The sequence below is a fragment of the Pelobates fuscus genome, chromosome 2, assembly GCF_036172605.1.
Source record: "Pelobates fuscus isolate aPelFus1 chromosome 2, aPelFus1.pri, whole genome shotgun sequence".
NCBI lineage: Eukaryota > Metazoa > Chordata > Amphibia > Anura > Pelobatidae > Pelobates > Pelobates fuscus.
The window spans coordinates 431,036,320-431,056,418 of NC_086318.1; the positions used below are offsets into that span (position 1 = coordinate 431,036,320).

Below are 20,099 nucleotides of genomic sequence, written 5' to 3' on the forward strand. Positions count from 1 at the left end.
GACCCCACTCACTCTGTCTCAATTTTCCCATCCTAATTCTTGGGAGGTTTGTTTTTACCTGGCCTATAATATTTTTACCGCCATGGCCCTGTCCCACTCATTCTGTTTGTTTCTTAACTTGCTAATGTTCTATATTTTATCTTTCTTACTAAGCTCACAATCAGTGATAAAACAGAAGAGGAAGGAATTAAATATCTTAAAAAGTGAAGGGTTTTGATGAATATTATCTGGACCGTTCTTGTTTAGTCCTTTAATGGACAATGTAAAGTTGAAAGCAGTAAATTGGATATTCTCAAATAAATAAGATAAGTTGTAACATACTGCAGCGAATCCACAGAACTCTTCCTAATAAGATGTTGGGTGAATGCTATCCTCCACTCTATTAGTTATTGCAATTTAATGTATAAAACACAAATACTGCATTTGTCTCTGATTTTTGATCACAAATTCAATGTACAGCTTACAAATAACCACTCCGTGTTACAAAATAGAAAGAAATGAACTGAGGCACCATGGTAATTGCAATACAGAATGATTAACCATCCCAAAGGGCCTACATCTCAAAAGATAGTAATAGAAAAGGGCCATAAGGAATTGCAACACAATTTCAATGAAATCTTAGCCAGCGCAAGAGTGGAAAAAGACGATAAGAACAATACAAGTAATGTTATTAAAGCTGCGGAGAATCTGCTTTTCCAAAGGCAATTGAGGGAAGAGTCATTGCTTGCTGACAGCATTCCGTGCACAAGGAAGAGTTAGAGTCTCGATGGCAGAGAAACAAACAACTGTGTTCAAGGACAATACTAAAATTCCAAATGCGTAGTCATTGTGTTAAAGGCACTCTACTTATTCTAATAAGTTCAGTACTGTGCACGCCTTTGAAAAAAATCACTATTTCATGTACAGAAGGTGGCTAACATTGGGGTCTATTGACCAAATGCGGACACAGAGTGAGACCTAACTGTTTTGTCTACATTTTGGAAAATTGTTGTCAAGTCCCCGCCATGGTAAGTTATTAAAATAGACATCAAAAGGGAGGAAAAGATAGAAAGAAATCTGAATACCTTAGAGTTCCCCCATTTTAATGCAAATATACCATATAAAGAGGACGGGGACACTGAAACAATGAGCAATAAATAACAAAAATTATAAATCATTTCAGTGGGTCGATATTGTCAACAGCTAACAGGGAAACATTAAAGAATCTGTTCTGTGCCATGATAAACCAGAAAGAGACTAGTCCAGACACAATAGGTAACCAAGCTTGTGAACCATCTGGAGCTATGAAGGAGATCTAGGGCCTGAAGTTCTCTGAAGTAAGCTTGACGTTGGATGCTAAAGTAATCCTCACGGCTGTTCAGCAAGATATGAACATGCTCTTGCTCATAGGTGATGTGTCAGAGTTCACTGCATGTGGCAGATGGCATGTGTTCTAGTGGGTAGACACACAAGGTTGACACGTGGTCTAATGTATCATAAACTTGGTTTGCACCATAAATGGAAGTCGATGTAAAACAACCAGTTGGCAGATACCAGATTTGAGGTGGTTACATGGGAGACAGAAGCTGATGCCAAGACAGAGACAGAGAAGGCAAATAGCATCATATCCATCTGGAATACAATGTATTGTTTACACTGAGCCAATCAGGTTGTCAGCAAAGTATATAGCAACTGTAATGTTGGTTTTTAGCTGACTTTAGTGCTTTAAGTGCCAAGAGTTTCCTCTTTTTTCATTTTAAAAAGATTTTTATCGAAATTGGCACTTTTATAAATGAACTTTGTTACAACTAGAGATGTCCCGAACAGTTCGCCGGGGACTATTCGCCAGCGAACATAGCATGTTCACGGTCGCCTCGGCGGGCGAACATATGCGATGTTCGGTCCGCCCCCTATTTGTCATCACTGAGTAAACTTTGACCCTGTACCTCACAGTCAGCAGACACATTCCAGCCAATCAGCAGCAGACCCTCTCTCCCAGACCCTCCCACCTCCATGACGAATAGGGGGCGGACCGAACATCGCATATGTTCGCCAACCGCGGCAACCGCGAACAAGCTATGTTCGCCGGCGAACAGTTCCTGGCAAACTGTTCGGGACATCTCTAGTTACAACCCATGGCTGTCAATCCTGTTACTTCCTGGTTGTTACATTTACCTACAATTCGCAATTATCTGCTGAACTACGGACATATTCAGTTTAGGATAACACCTTTATAAGGGCTTATTTTTTTATCCAAATTTTTAGGCCAACGTAGCTGGAAGAAAAAAAAAAAATCAGCTCAGCTCTCTTTTTCTATCTCAGGTAATTTAATTGAAAATTAGCGATTTGTTTCTTAATTCTACATAATTAACATTTTTGGGAGTTACTCTCCATGCATGTGCTGAACATGATTTATATATATATATATATATATATATATATATATATATATATATATATATATATATATATATATATAAAAAACAATAATATGTTTCCAATTGACTTAGGATGAACCTACAGCTAACTGATAAAATAAATAACTAAAATCTGTCGGAGATTTAATGATGACCAGGTAAAAGGGTTCTATTGGTTCTTATCAGCTTTCACAACATGTGTTACAATGTTTCTATCTTTGCTTCAGTGACCAGGGGACCAGCATAATTAAATAAAATATATTTGATTATCTTCTTCCCTAGATTTCTAGTGTAATGAGTAAATAGTACAGGAATCAATATAATTGATGCCTGCTCCCCAGAGGAACCATTTTAATTGCTCTTTCACACGCACATTGGTCCTTAGGCAGAGCTAAAAGAAGGGTGAAGGGAAACTCCAAACTTGTTGAATATGAGTACATTTGGATATGTGTACAGCTAAACTAATATTTATTATACCTCCTTTAAGACAAATACAAACACATAAAAAATGTTATTTAAAAAAAACTATAATTATAAGATAATATAATTATATATATATATATATATATATATATATATCTATATATATATATATATATATATATATATATATATATATATATATATATATATATATATATATAAAATTAACTATATTATAAATATTTAAAATTTAAAAAGGAACATTAATGTCTATTTTAAGTAGAATTTCTACTCCCCAGTCCATTCTTTTACTATAATAGAGAGGAGGGTATCTGAATAGTCACGGAAATTAATGCAACAAAACTCATACTAACCAGCGTGTTCTTCAGTCCAGTGGTTTCCAACCAAGGTCCAAAACATACAGAGCACCTCAATGTGGGTCATGGACATGACTTTGAGCTTTTAATAGGTTGAATGCAGTACTTAAAATTTGTTTTGATGTGTCTGCATTCAAATTAAAATTCCCATCTGGCAATTAATTAAACTTAATAAGTCAGTTTTACTACAAGTATTCGTATAGCTCTAGTAAGGCTTCAAGTAAATGTGGCATCTTTAAGCAGCTGATGAAGGTATAAAGAAAATAAAATAGGTGTGCCCTGGATATTTTTCTCTCACTGTGTGTTGTGGTCCATACAGTGTGTTGTGGTCCATAAAAGGTTGGGAGCATTTCTCTGGTGAAAAAGCCTTAATAAACACATTCTTCAAACCTTAACCTTAATTACACTTAACCCCTTAAGGACACATGACATGTGTGACATGTCATGATTCCCTTTTATTCCAGAAGTTTGGTCCTTAAGGGGTTAAATAATGATTATTAGATTGCTAAAATTAATCTATGGACACTTTGATCATGTTGCTTAGTTAGAAAGTGACACCAGTCATGTAGTTACATAGTGTGGCGGAACTACCATTCCTTTTTGTCTGTTTTTCTTTTTCTACGTTCGGGGCGTCATTTGCCAGAACCTACTGGGTTCCACTTCTGAACAAGGACCACCCCTGTACCACATTAGAACCTTCACACCGGTGAACACAAGTGCGAAACCGCAAGGGAAGTAATTAATGAATGCTTCCCATAGGTGGTCGCATTCGGTAGAATGCACGTGGTCGACAAAAGGATCGCAGCCATTTTGTCTCCTGGATGCGGGCAGCTGTACTTGGTCATCAAGTGCCTGGAATTCTAAACCTGGCAAAGATTATACCGCTGTCCGTCCTACTTCCTGACCAGCTATACGAACGATGTTCGGGAGATGGGAACTACTGACTTGGGGGAGCATTAGCCCCGTGAAACCAAGGGAATACCTTGTACGGTGTTCGCACAGGAACCACCGAACAGAGATCAGCTGGTGCACCTATTTCCATGGAACTGTTTTGGGCTAGCGCCTCGTGGCTGGCCGGTCAGAACTTTACCCCTGTGGCGATCCTATTCTACCAAACGGATCTGAGTTGGGCGCTCAGACCAGGGCTATCTAGGGATATAACTCTTGTGGGGTTTCTGTTCATATTGGAGGTACTTTTGGGGAATTGTATAATATTTTGTATGTGTTATGGTAACTGAGAGATAATTTCTGACACAGAGGCTACTGGGAGAAAACCCTTGTAATTTTGTTGTGGAGACCCGATGCTAGGGGTCAGTGATTAAAAACCATATGTGGTGAAATAAAAATCAGTTGACTCACAGAACTATGTCTAGTTACTGGGGGAATGTATGCTTGATCATACAACGGTTCCGAGTCAACTCACCTATACTCCATTATACGTTTCTAGACACATCCTGATAGCCTGTCTCTATAAGGGTAAGGGCCAGCACGGGCATTCTGCTTTTTTGGCTGCAAGGTCGCTGATCATGCAGGGCTCCCAAATCTTTTTGAACTTCTTCACTGTGCCCCTAACTCTTGCAGTTATGAGGCAGGTGTCTTTAATTTTAACTATGACTGCTGCTAAAGTGGGAGTGTTTGGCTTTGTAACTTTATTGCACTAGGAGTGCTTCTTGTATTTCTTTTTGTCTCCAATTTGCAGATACCACCAGTGTATACTTACAGATTTGCAGGTATATACACATGTGCTGTATTATGGGTTAACACCCAGAGAACACTTTTGCAATACAGCAGCACTAAGGGTATTCTTTTAAATCGTGCTCACCAGCCTTTGGTTGTTTCATTGTTTTAACCTTATTACCAAGATTTGAAGCGGGTTGCTGCACATAATATTGTATTTAATTTAATGTATTGTTACATTTTCTTCCGTCATCTTATTTATTAGGACGTGTGTATATGTCTGTTGGTGACTTTTGCATTCTGAATAGTTTGACGGGAGTCGTGTACCAACAGAACATCATTTTAAGGGATTGTTCCTGTAGTGATACACAGATGGACGTGGCGTTGTTGGCTTCCCATATCTCTTGTCATTCAATGCCCTTCATGTCCTCCCCTAAATCTTTTTCCCATTGTTCTGTATAAGTTAGTGGGCCCCAATCGTTCGTTTCAGTGCACAGGTGGGCGAAAGTGAGGTAATTAGGCCTAGCATAGATTCGCCCAGACATATCCTCTCAAAGAATGTGACATATTTATGAGCCATTTCCTTCATGTGTGTCTGTTTCACATAATCTTTCATTTGTCTGTATGTAAAAAAATCTGTGGGGGTTAAATTAATATTTTGTTTCAGGTCTTCAAACCTTCCAAATTCTCCTTCGTATAAATAGCAAAACCTTTGTGAACCCGCTCTTTCTAAATTTTTCAAATCATGGGCTGTAATATTCGCGGGGAAGGCCCGAGATGTGGTCTAATGCACCTCCACCAGATCATTGATAATTGCACACTTATTCCCTTTGAGACCCTGAAAAAACATATCAACTTCCAGCCACGGCTGCATTTGCCTATATGCAAATTAGATCTTGGTTGGCTAAGAATAAGGGTAAGGGTCCAAAATATTTAAGTGGGCAGAAGCTGTCGGGGGGCTGGAGTCCTTATGCATGCAAAATAAGCAACCCCAAAAACTGATATATATACCAAAGCAAATTTCCACAAGCAGATGTCCGTAAGTTCCCCTTCGTGCAGGTGTGGTAAAAGACCTAAAAGAGCAACTAACGGATGACCAATGGTCCAAAATTTTTAAGACCAACAAGAGGTTCACACTTTGAACGTCACACATTGAGATGGCAAGGAAAACTCTATACCGCTGGTACATAGTACCCACTAGTTAGAAACAAATATACCCCAGTAAATCAGATGCATGTTGGAGATGTGGCCAGTCCCCAGGCACTATGCTCCACATATGGTGGTTGTGCCCGGAATTGCAACTGTTTTGGTCTGACACCCATGACCTTATCCAACAGGTGACAACCGTTGTTCTACCAAAGGCACCAGAAACATATATATTGCAGCTCATCCCCACTAACATGCCCAAAGCCAAACAATACTTGATTTACCATATTCCCATAGCGGCCTTTATGGCCATAAGCAAGTCATGGCTGCAGGCAACTGCTCCCCATATAGAGATCTGCACTGGGATCGTACATACTACGAAATGTTACAAAGTCATGGCCAGGTCAACGACCACCACAAAGAGGTTTCGGGGAGAGGCACGCAAAATGTGGGATGACAAGACCACAGCCCTGACTGCATCTTAGGTCCCGACAGCTGTACTCATGAGAGGGAATTGAGGATGATGGTGTAAATTTTATTTTTTTTGTTCTCTTATTATGGCTCCCCCTTAACCCCTCACCTTTCCCTCGCCCCCTTCCTGGTTAATATGGATTTTTTTATTGAATTGACGTTACTCTACATAACATTGAAAACAAGTGCGTACTACGAACTGTAAACAATGCATGATACAGATATGGCAATGTATGTATCTTAAATGTTGGTTGGTAACATACCATTTGCATATGTGTTCTTTGGATATGAACTTGACAAATTGTTAAATGCGAATACACGTCTGTTTATTGTATGCTACGTACTTGAAAAATTGCAAAAAAATTTAAAAAATTTAAAATTGAAAAAAAAGTTAACCTTTAGGGGTTAAAAAAAATCAGATCACAGGGACATACTGTGATCTTACATAGTTACATAGTTACATAGCTGAATAGAGACTTGTCCATCAAGTTCAGCCTTCCTCACATTTTTTTTTTCTGTTAATCCAAAAGAAGGCAAAAAAACCCAGTTTGAAGCACAATTTGAAGCTCTATTTTGATCACGGCAGGCAGTAATCAAAGGGTAGGAAAGGGGCTTTTTTTTTCACAGTGAGAAGCAGATCAGAACTGACCTGTCTCCCTGCACTTCAAAGCTTGCACAAAGGTGCCGGCAGGCAGATCAGATTTCACTGCAGCATGTGTATGCACTCTGACTGCCTGTCAGAGCCATCACATGGACAGGGACAGTGAGACTACCTGCTGCAGTGTGCTTCGGACACAGAGGCAGATTGCAGCAATCGCGGCAATCTGGGGTTAATTTTATTAAAGTATGAACATTTTCCATCCTGTATCCTTAAGGGGAGCACTGCAATGACGGACAATTTTAGTCTTGCTTCGCAAAGGGGTTAAATGAATGACACGTTAGAGTAAAACCTTTTGTTTTTCTTTAGACATTATAAAAAACAGTATTATAATTATTAAATGAAAATAACATACACTCTTAAATAAATGTGTTAACATATAGACAGCCAGTGGACATGATTGATGGGAGTTTTAGTGTCTAGACTGGCAGTAAAAAATAGGAAATATATAGAAAATTGTAAATAGCCAGATTAAAAACATAACTGACTTGGAGAAAGTTTCTACGTGGATTATTTTGGCCTGAAATTTGAAATTCAATTTAAACTCCCCTCAAATCACACTTTACTAAGTAACCTTTTAATTGCACATACGGTTGCTTAGCCAAGCCCAGATTCCACTGTCATGCATCAGTGATCAAAAAGTTATCCAAAAAAAAAAAATTCAAATAGTTTTAATTGTAAAAGTTTCTTCTGCTCTTTGGAAAATTCTCTTTCTCTAACAATCAATGCCATTACGTTTGGATATGATGTACCTTGTTTCCACTAAGCGGATCGGTTCGGGTCGGTACAGTCTGGAAGGTTTAGAATGGACCAGCCCATTCTGGTGAGCGTTTCCACTGCAAGTCAGACCTTCAGGGCCATGCAGGGTTTAGAAAAAATGCTCTACCTGTCCACCAATCAATGAATTGTATAGTAGCTCCACCCTAACCGCACCGTTCCATTTCCTATGGCTCTACATCTGAAGCAGGACCCTGAATGGATCGGTACGGTTCCCTTGTATGGACCACTTTCATAATGGAAACACCCAACATAACGAAACGAACCGAACCGATCCACTCAGTGGAAACGAGTGAATTCTACAGGACACAAAAACAAAAAAAGCAGCAAGTGACTAGTTCAAGTCTGCATTTTCTGCTTTGCCTAAGTAATCTGTCTCCAAATTGGAATAACTAACACGATCTAAGAATGATCTAATCACAGTTCAAATGAATTCAATTACATCTTGCTGGTCTAATTCTAGCAATCACTTAATCAAAATTCCCTGCTGTGATTTTAAATATTATACTTTAAAATAAAGTGGAGAAGAAGGAAACGTATTCTGGAAAATGTTTTAACCACTGCAATCCCACAACAATAATTATACTGGAAAATATTGTCTTACTGGAAAATAACCACATATATTAGAGTGATTGGCCTTTAAAGGGACAGTAATGCCTTATAAAGAGTGAACTATTCAGAGCATTACTGCAATAGCACAATATAGGCAGTGTCAGTACCAATATATATTTTTTATTTGAATCGCATAAAATTAAGACTACTCCTGTTTGTCTATGACACAAAGATTTAATGGAATGTTGAACAAATGAAAGAGATTGCTAAGCTATGTGTGATTTTATGGAAACGTGAAGTCTATATATCGTTCTTTCAGTATATACAGCAGTTTGCCTGTGTTAGTTAGTTGGCTGATGCCCTGTCTGAGTGTTTTGAACACTAGAGGACTAAAACTAGGAGTTTGAGATATGTCAATAACTTTCAATATGGAAATACAAGCACGCCGTCCCTTTATAATTAACTTTAATTGATATGACCACAGTTAAAAAGACATAATAGTCTAGGCCAGGCATAGGCAACTTTCGGCACTCCAGATGTTTTGGACTACACCTCCCATGATTCTTTGCCAGCATTACGGGTGTGAGAGCATTATGGGGTTGTAGTCCAAAACATCTGGAGTGCCGAAGGTTGCCTACCCCTGGTCTAGGTCATGAGTCCTCAAACCCAGGCCCCCCAGATGTTGCTGAACTACAACTCCCATGATTCTTTGCATTACATAGATAGCCAGAGAATCATGGGAGTTGTAGTTCAGCAACATCTGGGGGGCCATGGCCTAGACATACCCTGGTCAACAAATCTAGCTAAAGTGCATTTGCCAGATTGTGCCTGATACTCATGCTGTATTTTTTTCTCTCTTAGTTTTGTTAATTAACAAATTATTTAATTAATAACGTAACCCTGATCCTTTAGCCATGCACCATTTTTACAAAGCTACTTCCTTATTAGACATATTTTAAGTATGTTCTAAGCTCAGACAATGGTAGAGTAATTTGTACTAAGCAGCTGACATGACTCAGTCAATCACGGCCTTCCTACTATCTGCCCAACTTACCGTTAGCGGAACTTTGAAACTCTACAGATAATAATAGGACAGTGATTGGCTGTGGAGGCAGAGTCAAGTCAGCAGCTCAGCTCACACTGATCTCTCTTGGCTGACATACACCGTGTACCTTTAAATATGGCGAAACAAATAAATATGCAAATGTGACAAAAAGTATCTTAAGTAGAGTCAGTCACGTTGAGTTGGTGGTTGGAGTTTCCCTTTAAGTAATACATGTTTGTGGATGTGCTTCTCATTTTTTTGTAAACACTCAGCAACTGCATACATGTATGGGACACCATAACCAGACACCTCTTCTTCATGGCATGCTCTTTCTGGAGATAGGGGGCCCAGTCATTTACTGTCAATCACTGCTTCACACAGGGGACATCCCATGATGTTATATCAGAGCTGTAAAATAGTTTTCTTTATAAATTAAATGATATGTATATAATAGTAATTAATAATTAAAGTAAATTAACCCCCCTTGACAAAATCCACTTGTTACACTCGTAACATGCCTTCCAACCATCCCGAATTTGGCGGAACAGTCCTGATTTTTGCATTAAAATCTAATGACTACTTACAAATTGGGAAAAGGAGGAGGAATACTGCACTTTTCTTGAGATCCAGGTGCTGCCAGACCTGAGGTCGGCTGTCCCTACTGCAACTGTTTTGAACAAAAGTATGGTCCAGGCACTCAGGATTCAATTCAACAGCAGATTTATTTGGCACGAGGGCAACGTTTCGATCCCACAAGGTATCTTTCTCAAGCTTGAGGAAGGTACCTTGTGGGATCGAAACGTCGCACTTGTGTCCAATAAACCTGCTGTTGAATTGAATCCTGAGTGCCTGGACCATACTTTTGTTCAAAATACTTACAAATTGGGGCAGCGGGGCACTCCTGGCACCATAATCACAACATCATGATTTGGGTGTTCCATAATATTTGAATGAAAAATTATGTTTTTGCCTAAATTACCAACTAAAGTTTTTGCGGTTAGCCTGTAACAGTTAGGGGTTAAGGTTACAGCTCTAGTTACAGACATTGCTACTTAAGCATTACTAACTGAGTAATGTGTATGCGCATTTAAAATGTGAGTTTTCGATCTGCTCAAAACTATTAACTCAACTTTATGATGCTTAACAAGTCCCTTCTGAGACTCGGCAGGTTCAATCTCTAAAATATACAAACGCCTGTATGTAAGTGCCTTTATTTCACGGTACTTTTTGGAGACATTTTATTGGGACATGGACAAACAGGTCCCGCACTTTGACTCCAAAACTGTTGGGAGGCTTGTCTGCAAACTGCCCATTCCACTCCCGATACTGTTAGTATCTAGAATCTCCTGCTACTTGTGTTCTGTTCTAATGCCAAACAAAAGAATGGCAATAAAAACGCTGCCAGCACCAGACACATCCTGTGATTGTTCCATTTGCAGTAACCTTGTTTCTGCTTGTCAGCACATTTCAGCAACGCTAGTACATTTTTTGTGAGCAGTTTACTTCTTTTAATTAGAAGAATTTTTAGGAGATAACCTAGCATGTCACACGGCAGAAGATAAGTGTGACGGAAACGCTCAGTGTAACGTGTGCCATCTCGTCTCCCTGCCCGTCTTACCTCCTAATGGTTCTCAGAAGTGTGGATCTGGCTTCATTGTGAAATGTTATAATGATACTTGTAGGAGGAAGATCTGATGAGTAGTGGATTTCAGTACATCTGCAAGAGAAAGACGTGATTAAATAAGCACTGCATGTGTGAGGAGCTCGTCGTTTTAAAATACATTTACATGATCTGCTAATGACTTTCTGAGTCAAGGTGCAGTCAGTAGACAGACACTGAGTTTTGCAGACAATTCAAACATGTTGGGGTTTGTGCACTAAACAACGAGTTATCAAAAGTTATGTTGAAAACAGAAATACTACTTAGTAGGAGATTTTTGTTTATCAGCCATGATAGTTCAACCCAAATCATGCTTTAGTAAATTGCTCCCCTTGAGTGGCATAGGCTTAAAACATCAAGTTCAAAATCTCACCAGTTAAAAGGGACACTCCGGATCCCTAAGGGACTTCAGCATACTAATGTGCGTTATGTTTGAAAAGTATGTCCTCTTTTTTAATAAATGCAGATTTCAACATAAATTAGCACTTTGGTAAATTAACCTTGTTACACCCCTTTGGCTGTCAGTCAGCAATCTTTCCTGTTACTTCCTGGTTTGTTTAGCTCAGTAGAGTTAAATGCAAGAGGCAGCAATTGTTCAGTTTAGTGACTAAGCCTCAATTAGATAAACAATACATATGCAGAGCCAGAATACCCATTAGTCAGCTGCTCAGACAAAGGCCCAGTGGGCATGGATATATGACCTTGACTGTGAGGGGTCCTCACTGATAAAAAAAAAAATCTGCATGCTCAGCCCTGTGTACCTTCACCTGCACAAGGGAGCTTTGTGGTCTGTACCTGTGTTATTTGGAGCATATTTCTTTAAGAGTTCCCTCATTGTCCTGGTACTGCTGCCAGAACTATAATTCACAGTGCCAGACCGTGAGGGAGCTGTTAAAGTGATCTGCACTTGATATTGGTGCAGACCACAATGCTCTCCTACTGAACCACCAGATATCCTGCAAATAATGGCTTCCACTGGATCACCAGAGATGTAACACTTTTGGCATGAGGGGAGCAAAAAAAAGCGTCCTTTCCCCAACACACTCAATCTCCCCACCCCTCCACACACAAGTGCACTCAGCCTCCCCCAGTATAGCACTCAGCCATCTCCACAATCACAACACTTAACACAAACAACACTCAGTCCCCCCAACACTCACAGTACAGAGTCAGGGTAAGGGTTCTAGCATGGACCCCGAAATGGCATCCTGCCCAGGGTCCTGGGCAGACTTAAACCTTCTTTGGATCCATTCAATATTATAATTGTACATTTTTTAATATTACAATTTATTGGTTTTTATGATCCACAAGGAGTTAATTATCCTACTAATCTCAAACTGGATAATTTAATATAAATCCTGTATCCTCTTTCTTCTCCTCAATAACCTCAGTTTGCATTTTCTCTCCCCATCCTTTTTGTGTAAGTCATCATTTACCCTTCAGGATCATTATCGAAATGTTTATCACCTCTCTGCCTTGTTTCTATATGTTCTCTCCTCTGACTTTCCCAGACCCATGGTGGGTGGGAATTTAAAATCTGTTTTTCATTTTAACATCAGTAGATGGATGAAAAAAGCAGAGCTTTTAAATGTATTACTCACAGAGCTGGTGGAATAATATTTTAAGCAATTTGTACATGTACGAGATAAGACAGCTTTTAAATATGCATGCAACCCCCCACTGGTATAACTACACACAAACACTCACACATTGACTTAAAAGCTCATTTTCGCTGTCATGAAATGCATGACCTTACGGTACCTTCAAAATCGATTTCATGATTTATATTTTGCCATTTAATATAAGATTTCTTTTAGCAACCCTTCACATTTTTTTATGTCTAAAGCAGTTTGATAATTTTAGAGCAGGGGCCTACAATAAAACGTCTGTGTTCCTTATTTTGTATTATCGTTACTTTGCTGGAGATTTGATTTGAGATCTTGAGTTTTTACTTCATTTACAATTGCTAGCTTAAAAACATACAAAAGTCTAGAAGAAAAAAAAAGGATTTTCACATGTTAAGAACAGTTAAATAGACCTTCAGTTGGAAATAGGATATAAAGAATGGTCTACAATGATAACCCAAGCAAGTAAAGCCATACATTGCCTAAATCTAATAGAGGTACAATACATGCTGGCTAATAGGTGGTACTATGATCCCTTAAAAATATCCAAAATATATCCATCTAGATCAGGCATGGGCAACCTTCAGAACTCCAGATGTTTTGGACTACACCTACCATGATGCTTTGCCAGCATTATGGGTGTAAGAGCATTATGGGGGATGTAGTCCACAACATCTGGAGTGCCGTAGGTTGCCTATCCCTGATCTAGATCCTCTGAGTGTTGGAGGTGTGGTAAAACGAGAGAAGACAATATACACATATGGTGATCATGCCCGGAAATGCACAAGATATGGCAGATGATTTTTAAATGGATAGAGAAGCGGACATCAAAGAAATTAGAGTTCACTCCCGCATCCACACGTCTACATATAGGAAAGCAAAAAAATAGAAAAAAACGAGCGAGATCTAATAATCCATATCCTATTATCAACAAAATTACATATAGCAAAAAATTGGAAATCTAATCAGCCACCAAAAATAGTAGATATAAAACAGGGGATAAACGATCATTTTAATTTAAGCAATGCTACAAGTTGGAAATAATGGATAGAAAAGATCAGAAAAGATAAAAAAAAAAGATAATAGAAAAAGGAGGACAAATGATATGCAAAACAAAGATAATATAGGCAAATGAGTCACTAGCATGTATGCTATAGGGGAAAAAATCATAAGAAATAATTATTAATGTAGTTTAAGTTATGTGTTATGTTCCGATATACCTACTATATGATCCAGGGGTGATATATCCTGGATATTTAAATCCAGGGAAAAAAGATATAGATTTATAAAAGGGAAAAGGATGAAAAGATAATCTAAAAGAAACTGTGAGGTATCACATTGTATCAGCACTAGCCAATATAATCTGTAGCGTTTGTAGGATAAAGGAATATATTGATGTTTACTGTTATTTGTAATGTCAAAAAAATTCTGGGAAAGAAAAAATGGAAAAAAAGATTATTTAAAAATAAATAAAAATAAAGAATATAAAATATTTAACTGCAGAGAAACCCTAATACGAGCAGTCAGTGGTTTAAATTAGAATGGGAGCTGTCTAAAATGGGGATATTTACCTAATGCAAATCTTAATTCAATTTGGAGGTTTGTTTGATTCGGTGGGTTTGCATTGGGGGAGGGGGTGTGGTTGACTTTTTGGCCCCGTTTGGACCTTTTTTAAGATCGGACACGCGGGTCGAGGCGTTGATCGCGATCCCCCACCCCTACTTAGCCTCTCCTATTCTCTTTGTTTTCCAAATCATAATCCCAGCCTAATTGGGAATGTCTTGTTTTATGCTTGATATGTTTTATGTTTTTATGACCCGATATTCTGACATTAAGCGGACGTTGTAATAATTACCATGGACAGAGATTTTGTATTTTCTGTGTGTGTTCTATGTAATGCATTTATAAAACATTGATAAGAATATATATATATATAAAAAAAAAAACTGTTAAAAAGGTCTAAATTAATTCTTTGTAATTTAATTGCAAAATATGGCAGTGCAGATGTGATACTTCTTCAGTAAAAGTACAGTTTTTACCCAACTCTAATGCCAGGGCTTTCAAGTTTTCATCCTCTAGCCAGACTTTAAAGTTACTAGCCACCACAAGTGCATGCAAAAAAATATTATTTTTTCCTATATTAATTTTTATCTGCATCATGGAATTTCAGTAGCCCTAGCTTGTGCAACGCTTTTTAGGGACAGTTTCCTGATGACCCAAAAGCGGTAATATGGAATATAATTACTATTTTTTTTATCTACCAGTGAGTGTTACAAAACGTTTTGGTGGCTAGACTGGTGGAATAAACTATGCCTTTTATTCTGTGTGTATTAGGATGCCACTATCCCCATTTTAGTTAACTTAATAGATGCCATATTGTTGCCTTAAGCGAGCCCAGACCTTTTATACACATCTATGTTATATGCCCAATTCTATTTGACTTGCTCTTAATCATCTTCCTGGCATGTCTCTGTGAAATACTAGTTTTTTTATACTAAGTGTTTTTTGTCACCTCTTGTTTACATGGTAGCTGACAGTTAAGACTTTTTTTTAACGTTTATTGTCAATATTTATAAATTATATTGTTCCCTTCCCTGGATATATTAATATATTACAGGAAGTATAATTGTGTTTTAAACATGATTTTATTTTGTTGCTATTTTTTCTCAATTTCCAAAGTTTGTGTTTATTATTAAATTATATCACACCTGCTTTTTCAATAATTAGGGGTAATGTCAAATTTAGCCATTTTCTACTGGCGTCAGGGAACAGATTGATAAATGAAGCTTTTTTGTAAACTACAGTAATGGTATTCTTTAATTATTTATTGTCCTCTAGGAAGTCAAGCTCGCTTAAGCGTGACACTCATCATAATGACTTTAAGATGTCATGTGTAGATTCTACTTATTGCAAATGAGGACAAATGTTATATTGAATTATGATCTGGACGCATAATATATCCAAGGTGGTCAGTATCTACTGGCCCCCTCATCCTATTATCAGATTAAATTCACAATATATTATGAATGAGTTATAGCAGAAAATGCCACCATTCTTCACTTGGTACCATAGGCATGCTCTAGGGATTTGCAAGAATAATATTTTTTTTTTTGTAAATCTGATTTTTATTGTTGGAAAAGCATATATACTTTAACATACTGATCTAGCAGAAAGACGCGCAGGTCTCAGGTATGTTTTCATACAACAATGCCATTGGTATAACAACATTTTATGGGCTCGCAGGCTCCAATAGTAGTGGGTTCCCTTTCGGTTCTCTTGCCCCCTCCGACCCCTCCCTTGGCTATTATCCTATCCAGTCCCGCTGTCTCTTGTGAATTCCTGTGTCTCTTGCTACGAGTCGTCTATCCAGGGTAGGTTGCTTTGTCGTTTGGCAAGCGAGGGAGCTCTATATAAGCAACTGTAAGGTATTTGCGGTCGTAGTATTGTTCCCATCCGTAATTTATGACCCCTTTACTGGGTCGTGGGCTAGTGTCGTACTATGGAACTTCACTGGCTCTTCGGGGGAACGTCACGTCGAAAAGATGTCTAATGTGTGCGTTTCGCATCCGTTAGTTGTAATGTGTTACCTGAGTATTGTGTGGTCAGTCCTCCATAGTTTTTTTAGGTGTCTCCCCTTTCCAGGGATCTCTTCCCCCTCGTTTCTGCCTGCTAGTAGCTCGTGTCAGCTGTTATCGTCTTCTAGTATGTACTGTCATTGTTGGCCCCCCTTCGAGCAAAGCATAATGTTGCCGTGTGTAGTCTTGACTAACAATTGTGTGATTGCTCATTGGGGTTCCAAGTGAGGCTATTAGGTTATTAGGTTATTAGGTTAAGTTTGGGTGTTCGATGGGTCCTGTAGGTATGATGTCGGTCTTCTAGCGGTCCGCCCCTGTGTTGGTCAATGTGTGTCGGTGGTTGTCCTTATCTCCTTATCTGTCTTATGTGTGGTAATGGTGGACTGTGTGTCCCTTTATTGTGCGTTGTATCCTGAGCTTCTCTTGGCGTATTGAGGAGAATAATATTTCTATCTCATTGTAGGTTTTGCCATTTGGCTCAAAGCAGCAAGGTGAATTATTAGTAAAGGACTTACCTGGGAGGTTTGCCTTGACGTTGCAGGGGAGCTTACACTTCCATGGCCATTGTAGTGATACTAAAAATACCCCTGTTATTTAAATCTCTGGGGGTTAGGGATAGTGTGCAGAACACTTATTTTTGAATTAAGTGACTTGGCAGCAAACCTGCCTTTAGTAAATTGATCAACTTGTAATTTGTTACAAGTTATACCTGACCATGCGTTCATTTGTTGAGCTTGATCTTTTATAGATAGCGTAAAGCCTAAACCACAAAGTGTCAGCACATTCCCATTAGTAATGGTATCTGACACTAGCTCCCTAAACAACAATTGACAGAACGCTATCTATGTGGGAGACATTCATAAACGTGTTCTGTAAAAAGAGGATTAAAGATGAACAGGGAAGGATTCACCGATCTGATGTGCCTGCTGGTTCCTCTGGTTTAATGTTGAAACATTGCACAATTTTCTTAATATAACACTTATAAAAAAAAAAGCACCCCCGTGTCAGAACACTTCTAATGTACACATGCTGTAAGCTGAACATGCACACATTCTCTCATATTACTCATAATCCATGGATGTGACGTAGATATAAAGAGACACTACTCTCTTAATCGGTCTCTCTAAGCACCATAACAACCTACATTCATTGCATGGGTCATGATCAGTGGTGTATTTTGGATTTGTGCTGCCCTAAACAGGATGATGTTCGGGCACTCCCCTCCCCCCCTCCATATTTAAATGTTCCTGTCAAGGCCACACTTTGACTGACACTTCCTTACTGATGCATTCACTGACATACACTCACTAAAAGATACAGTCATTGGCACACATACTGTTTAACCAACACACAGTTTCACTGACAGACAGACACACACACTGACATATGCACACTCTCATATACACTGACAAACAATGGCATACACACTCTCTGATTTGACACTCTCTGACAGACACACACTATTACTCTACACTATTACACACACTGACAGACTCACACTCTGACAGACGCACACACTCACTGACAGACGGATACACTCATTGACAGACACATACACTCATTGACAGACACACACTCTCATATACACTGACAAACAATGACATACACAAACACTCTGGCACACTCTGACAGACTCACACTCACTGACAGACACACTCACTGACAGATGCACACACTAACAGACGCACACACTCACTGACAGACACACTCACTTACAAACACACACACACATACACACACACACATACACACACATTCACTCACAGACACACACACACATTTCCTCCTATGCTCACAATTTTTTTTTATTTTTAAATTTTAATTTAAATCCACCCAGCCTGCCTGGGAGAGCTGGAGTGGATTACTTACCTGGGGTCCAGTGGGGCTGCTGCGCAGACAGGCAGAGTAGGTGCGCAGCTCCCTTTGCTTGCCGCTTAATGATGCCAGGAGCCGGAGTGACGTCATATTCCGTCATATTCCGGCTCCCGGCTTCACAAAGCGGTGCGTGAGGAAGTTGAGCTGGAAGAGCTCAGGTGAGCATGCTCCCTCGCTGCTTTATTTTTTCATTATTATTATTATTTGTTTAGTAACTATGTGTTTATCATTTATTAAACAAAAATGACCACAAATCCATTCTTTAATCCTTCTCTCTCCATGGTCCATGGTAAGGAGGAACGTTTGTTTCTTTTTCCTTATTGCATTGTTTTTTATAGCAACTGGGCATGTTTTAACATAATTAGTACTCTTGCCATCTTCATGGGTAGAATCTCTACAGTGTCTTTGAAAACAATAGTATGTGCAAGAACTGATTCTCCGTGGATATCTTCTGTTTTTATGAGTTTCATTTCCCTTAAATATTAGTTAATAAAGTAGTAGCCAGGTACAATATATTGTTAAAATTACTCTTTAGTTATGGCCTTTTTAACAGATTATATAATAAATTGAACTTTATTGACATACAGGAGGCTCCAGCAGGGTCTAGCAAGTTTTTAGCACTGCAGGAGATTAGAAATTCTAAATCAAACGGAATTTGTAATAAAGGAAGTATAAACATTAGATGACTCTTTACAGGAAGTGTTTAGGAAGGCTGTGTAAGTCATATGCAGGGAGGTGCAACTAGGGCTCTGTACACAAAGTGTTTTAACTCCAAAATGGCAGTAAATTGAGCAATGAGAATGCATGGGGCATGATCAACAAACCAAAACTGCTTGATTAAGCAAAAGTTGTTTTAATGACTATAGTGTCCCTTTAATGCATACATTATTAAATTGAAATATAGATGCAAGACCTCTTCTTAAATATTGCTCAGTAATTCAAGATCTGAGCATGTCACATGAGATGTTTAAATATCATCAGCTATGCACATGTGAAAACACAGATTTTGCTGCAGGAGAAAAAAAAGAGTAAAACTCAAATGACAGAATTGTGTCCTGCTGCCAGATTAATCGCCTTTTCCCGAGATTGGCAGATTCGATAGCAGACAGTGGCAGAACTTTTATATCTCTAGGGTAGGTGATAAAATGTATTTTCAGCATATTCTATAGTGATTTTACCAGTGCCCACTAGCTGAAGTCTTTTATGTTGCAATAGAAATGCATAGTTTTAATAACAATTCAATGGATGTAAGACAATTTTTCTAGATTCACAGGATAGATGTCATCCCTTGTGACAAAGACTTCTGCTGTGTAGCAAGCTCGATTTCCATACTTTGAGAAAGCTTTGTAGTTGTAGCTCATAAAATTGCTTTCCGTTACATCAAAGCATTTAAACAGAGCATTGAAATTAATCTTTTTACAAAAGAAAAAAACTCTTTTAAATATTTTATGACTTTCTCACCATGCCCAAAATGCCCGACTTGCCAAGTGATTTGACTCACTCCGCACAGTTAGAAATAAAACAGTTTTAATTACATTAACACTTCCTTTTTAAAATATTCACTCAATGCTTAGAATGTATTACTTTTATCCTAATTTATTTATAAAGCAATAACCTGATGTAGCGTAGAATACATCTGACTGCTAAAATCTTCATTCTCATAGTTTATTGGGTTTTAGCACATAGAAGCATACAGAAAAAAAGGCAACACATGTTTTGTTATTCTACAATTATTATTAGCTTTATAAACCTTCAACATGTTCTGTTGCGCTAAATTGTTACAGAAAGGGGATATTTTAGTTAAGAATGCCCAGCCCAAGCAAGCTTACAATCTGGGAGGAT

At 38.4% G+C, this 20,099-nt stretch overlaps 1 protein-coding gene across 2 annotated transcripts in view; it reads right to left on the reverse strand.

The window, feature by feature from the left end:
• The window catches only part of GALNT14 (polypeptide N-acetylgalactosaminyltransferase 14), a 555,349-nt gene that overhangs the window by 120,465 nt on the left and 414,785 nt on the right, over positions 1-20,099 (reverse strand). For both annotated transcript variants that reach the window (XM_063444081.1, XM_063444080.1), the window contains exon 3: positions 11,141-11,239. In XM_063444081.1, the coding sequence (XP_063300151.1) occupies positions 11,141-11,239 (99 nt within the window). The remainder of the gene's footprint in view (positions 1-11,140; positions 11,240-20,099) is intronic.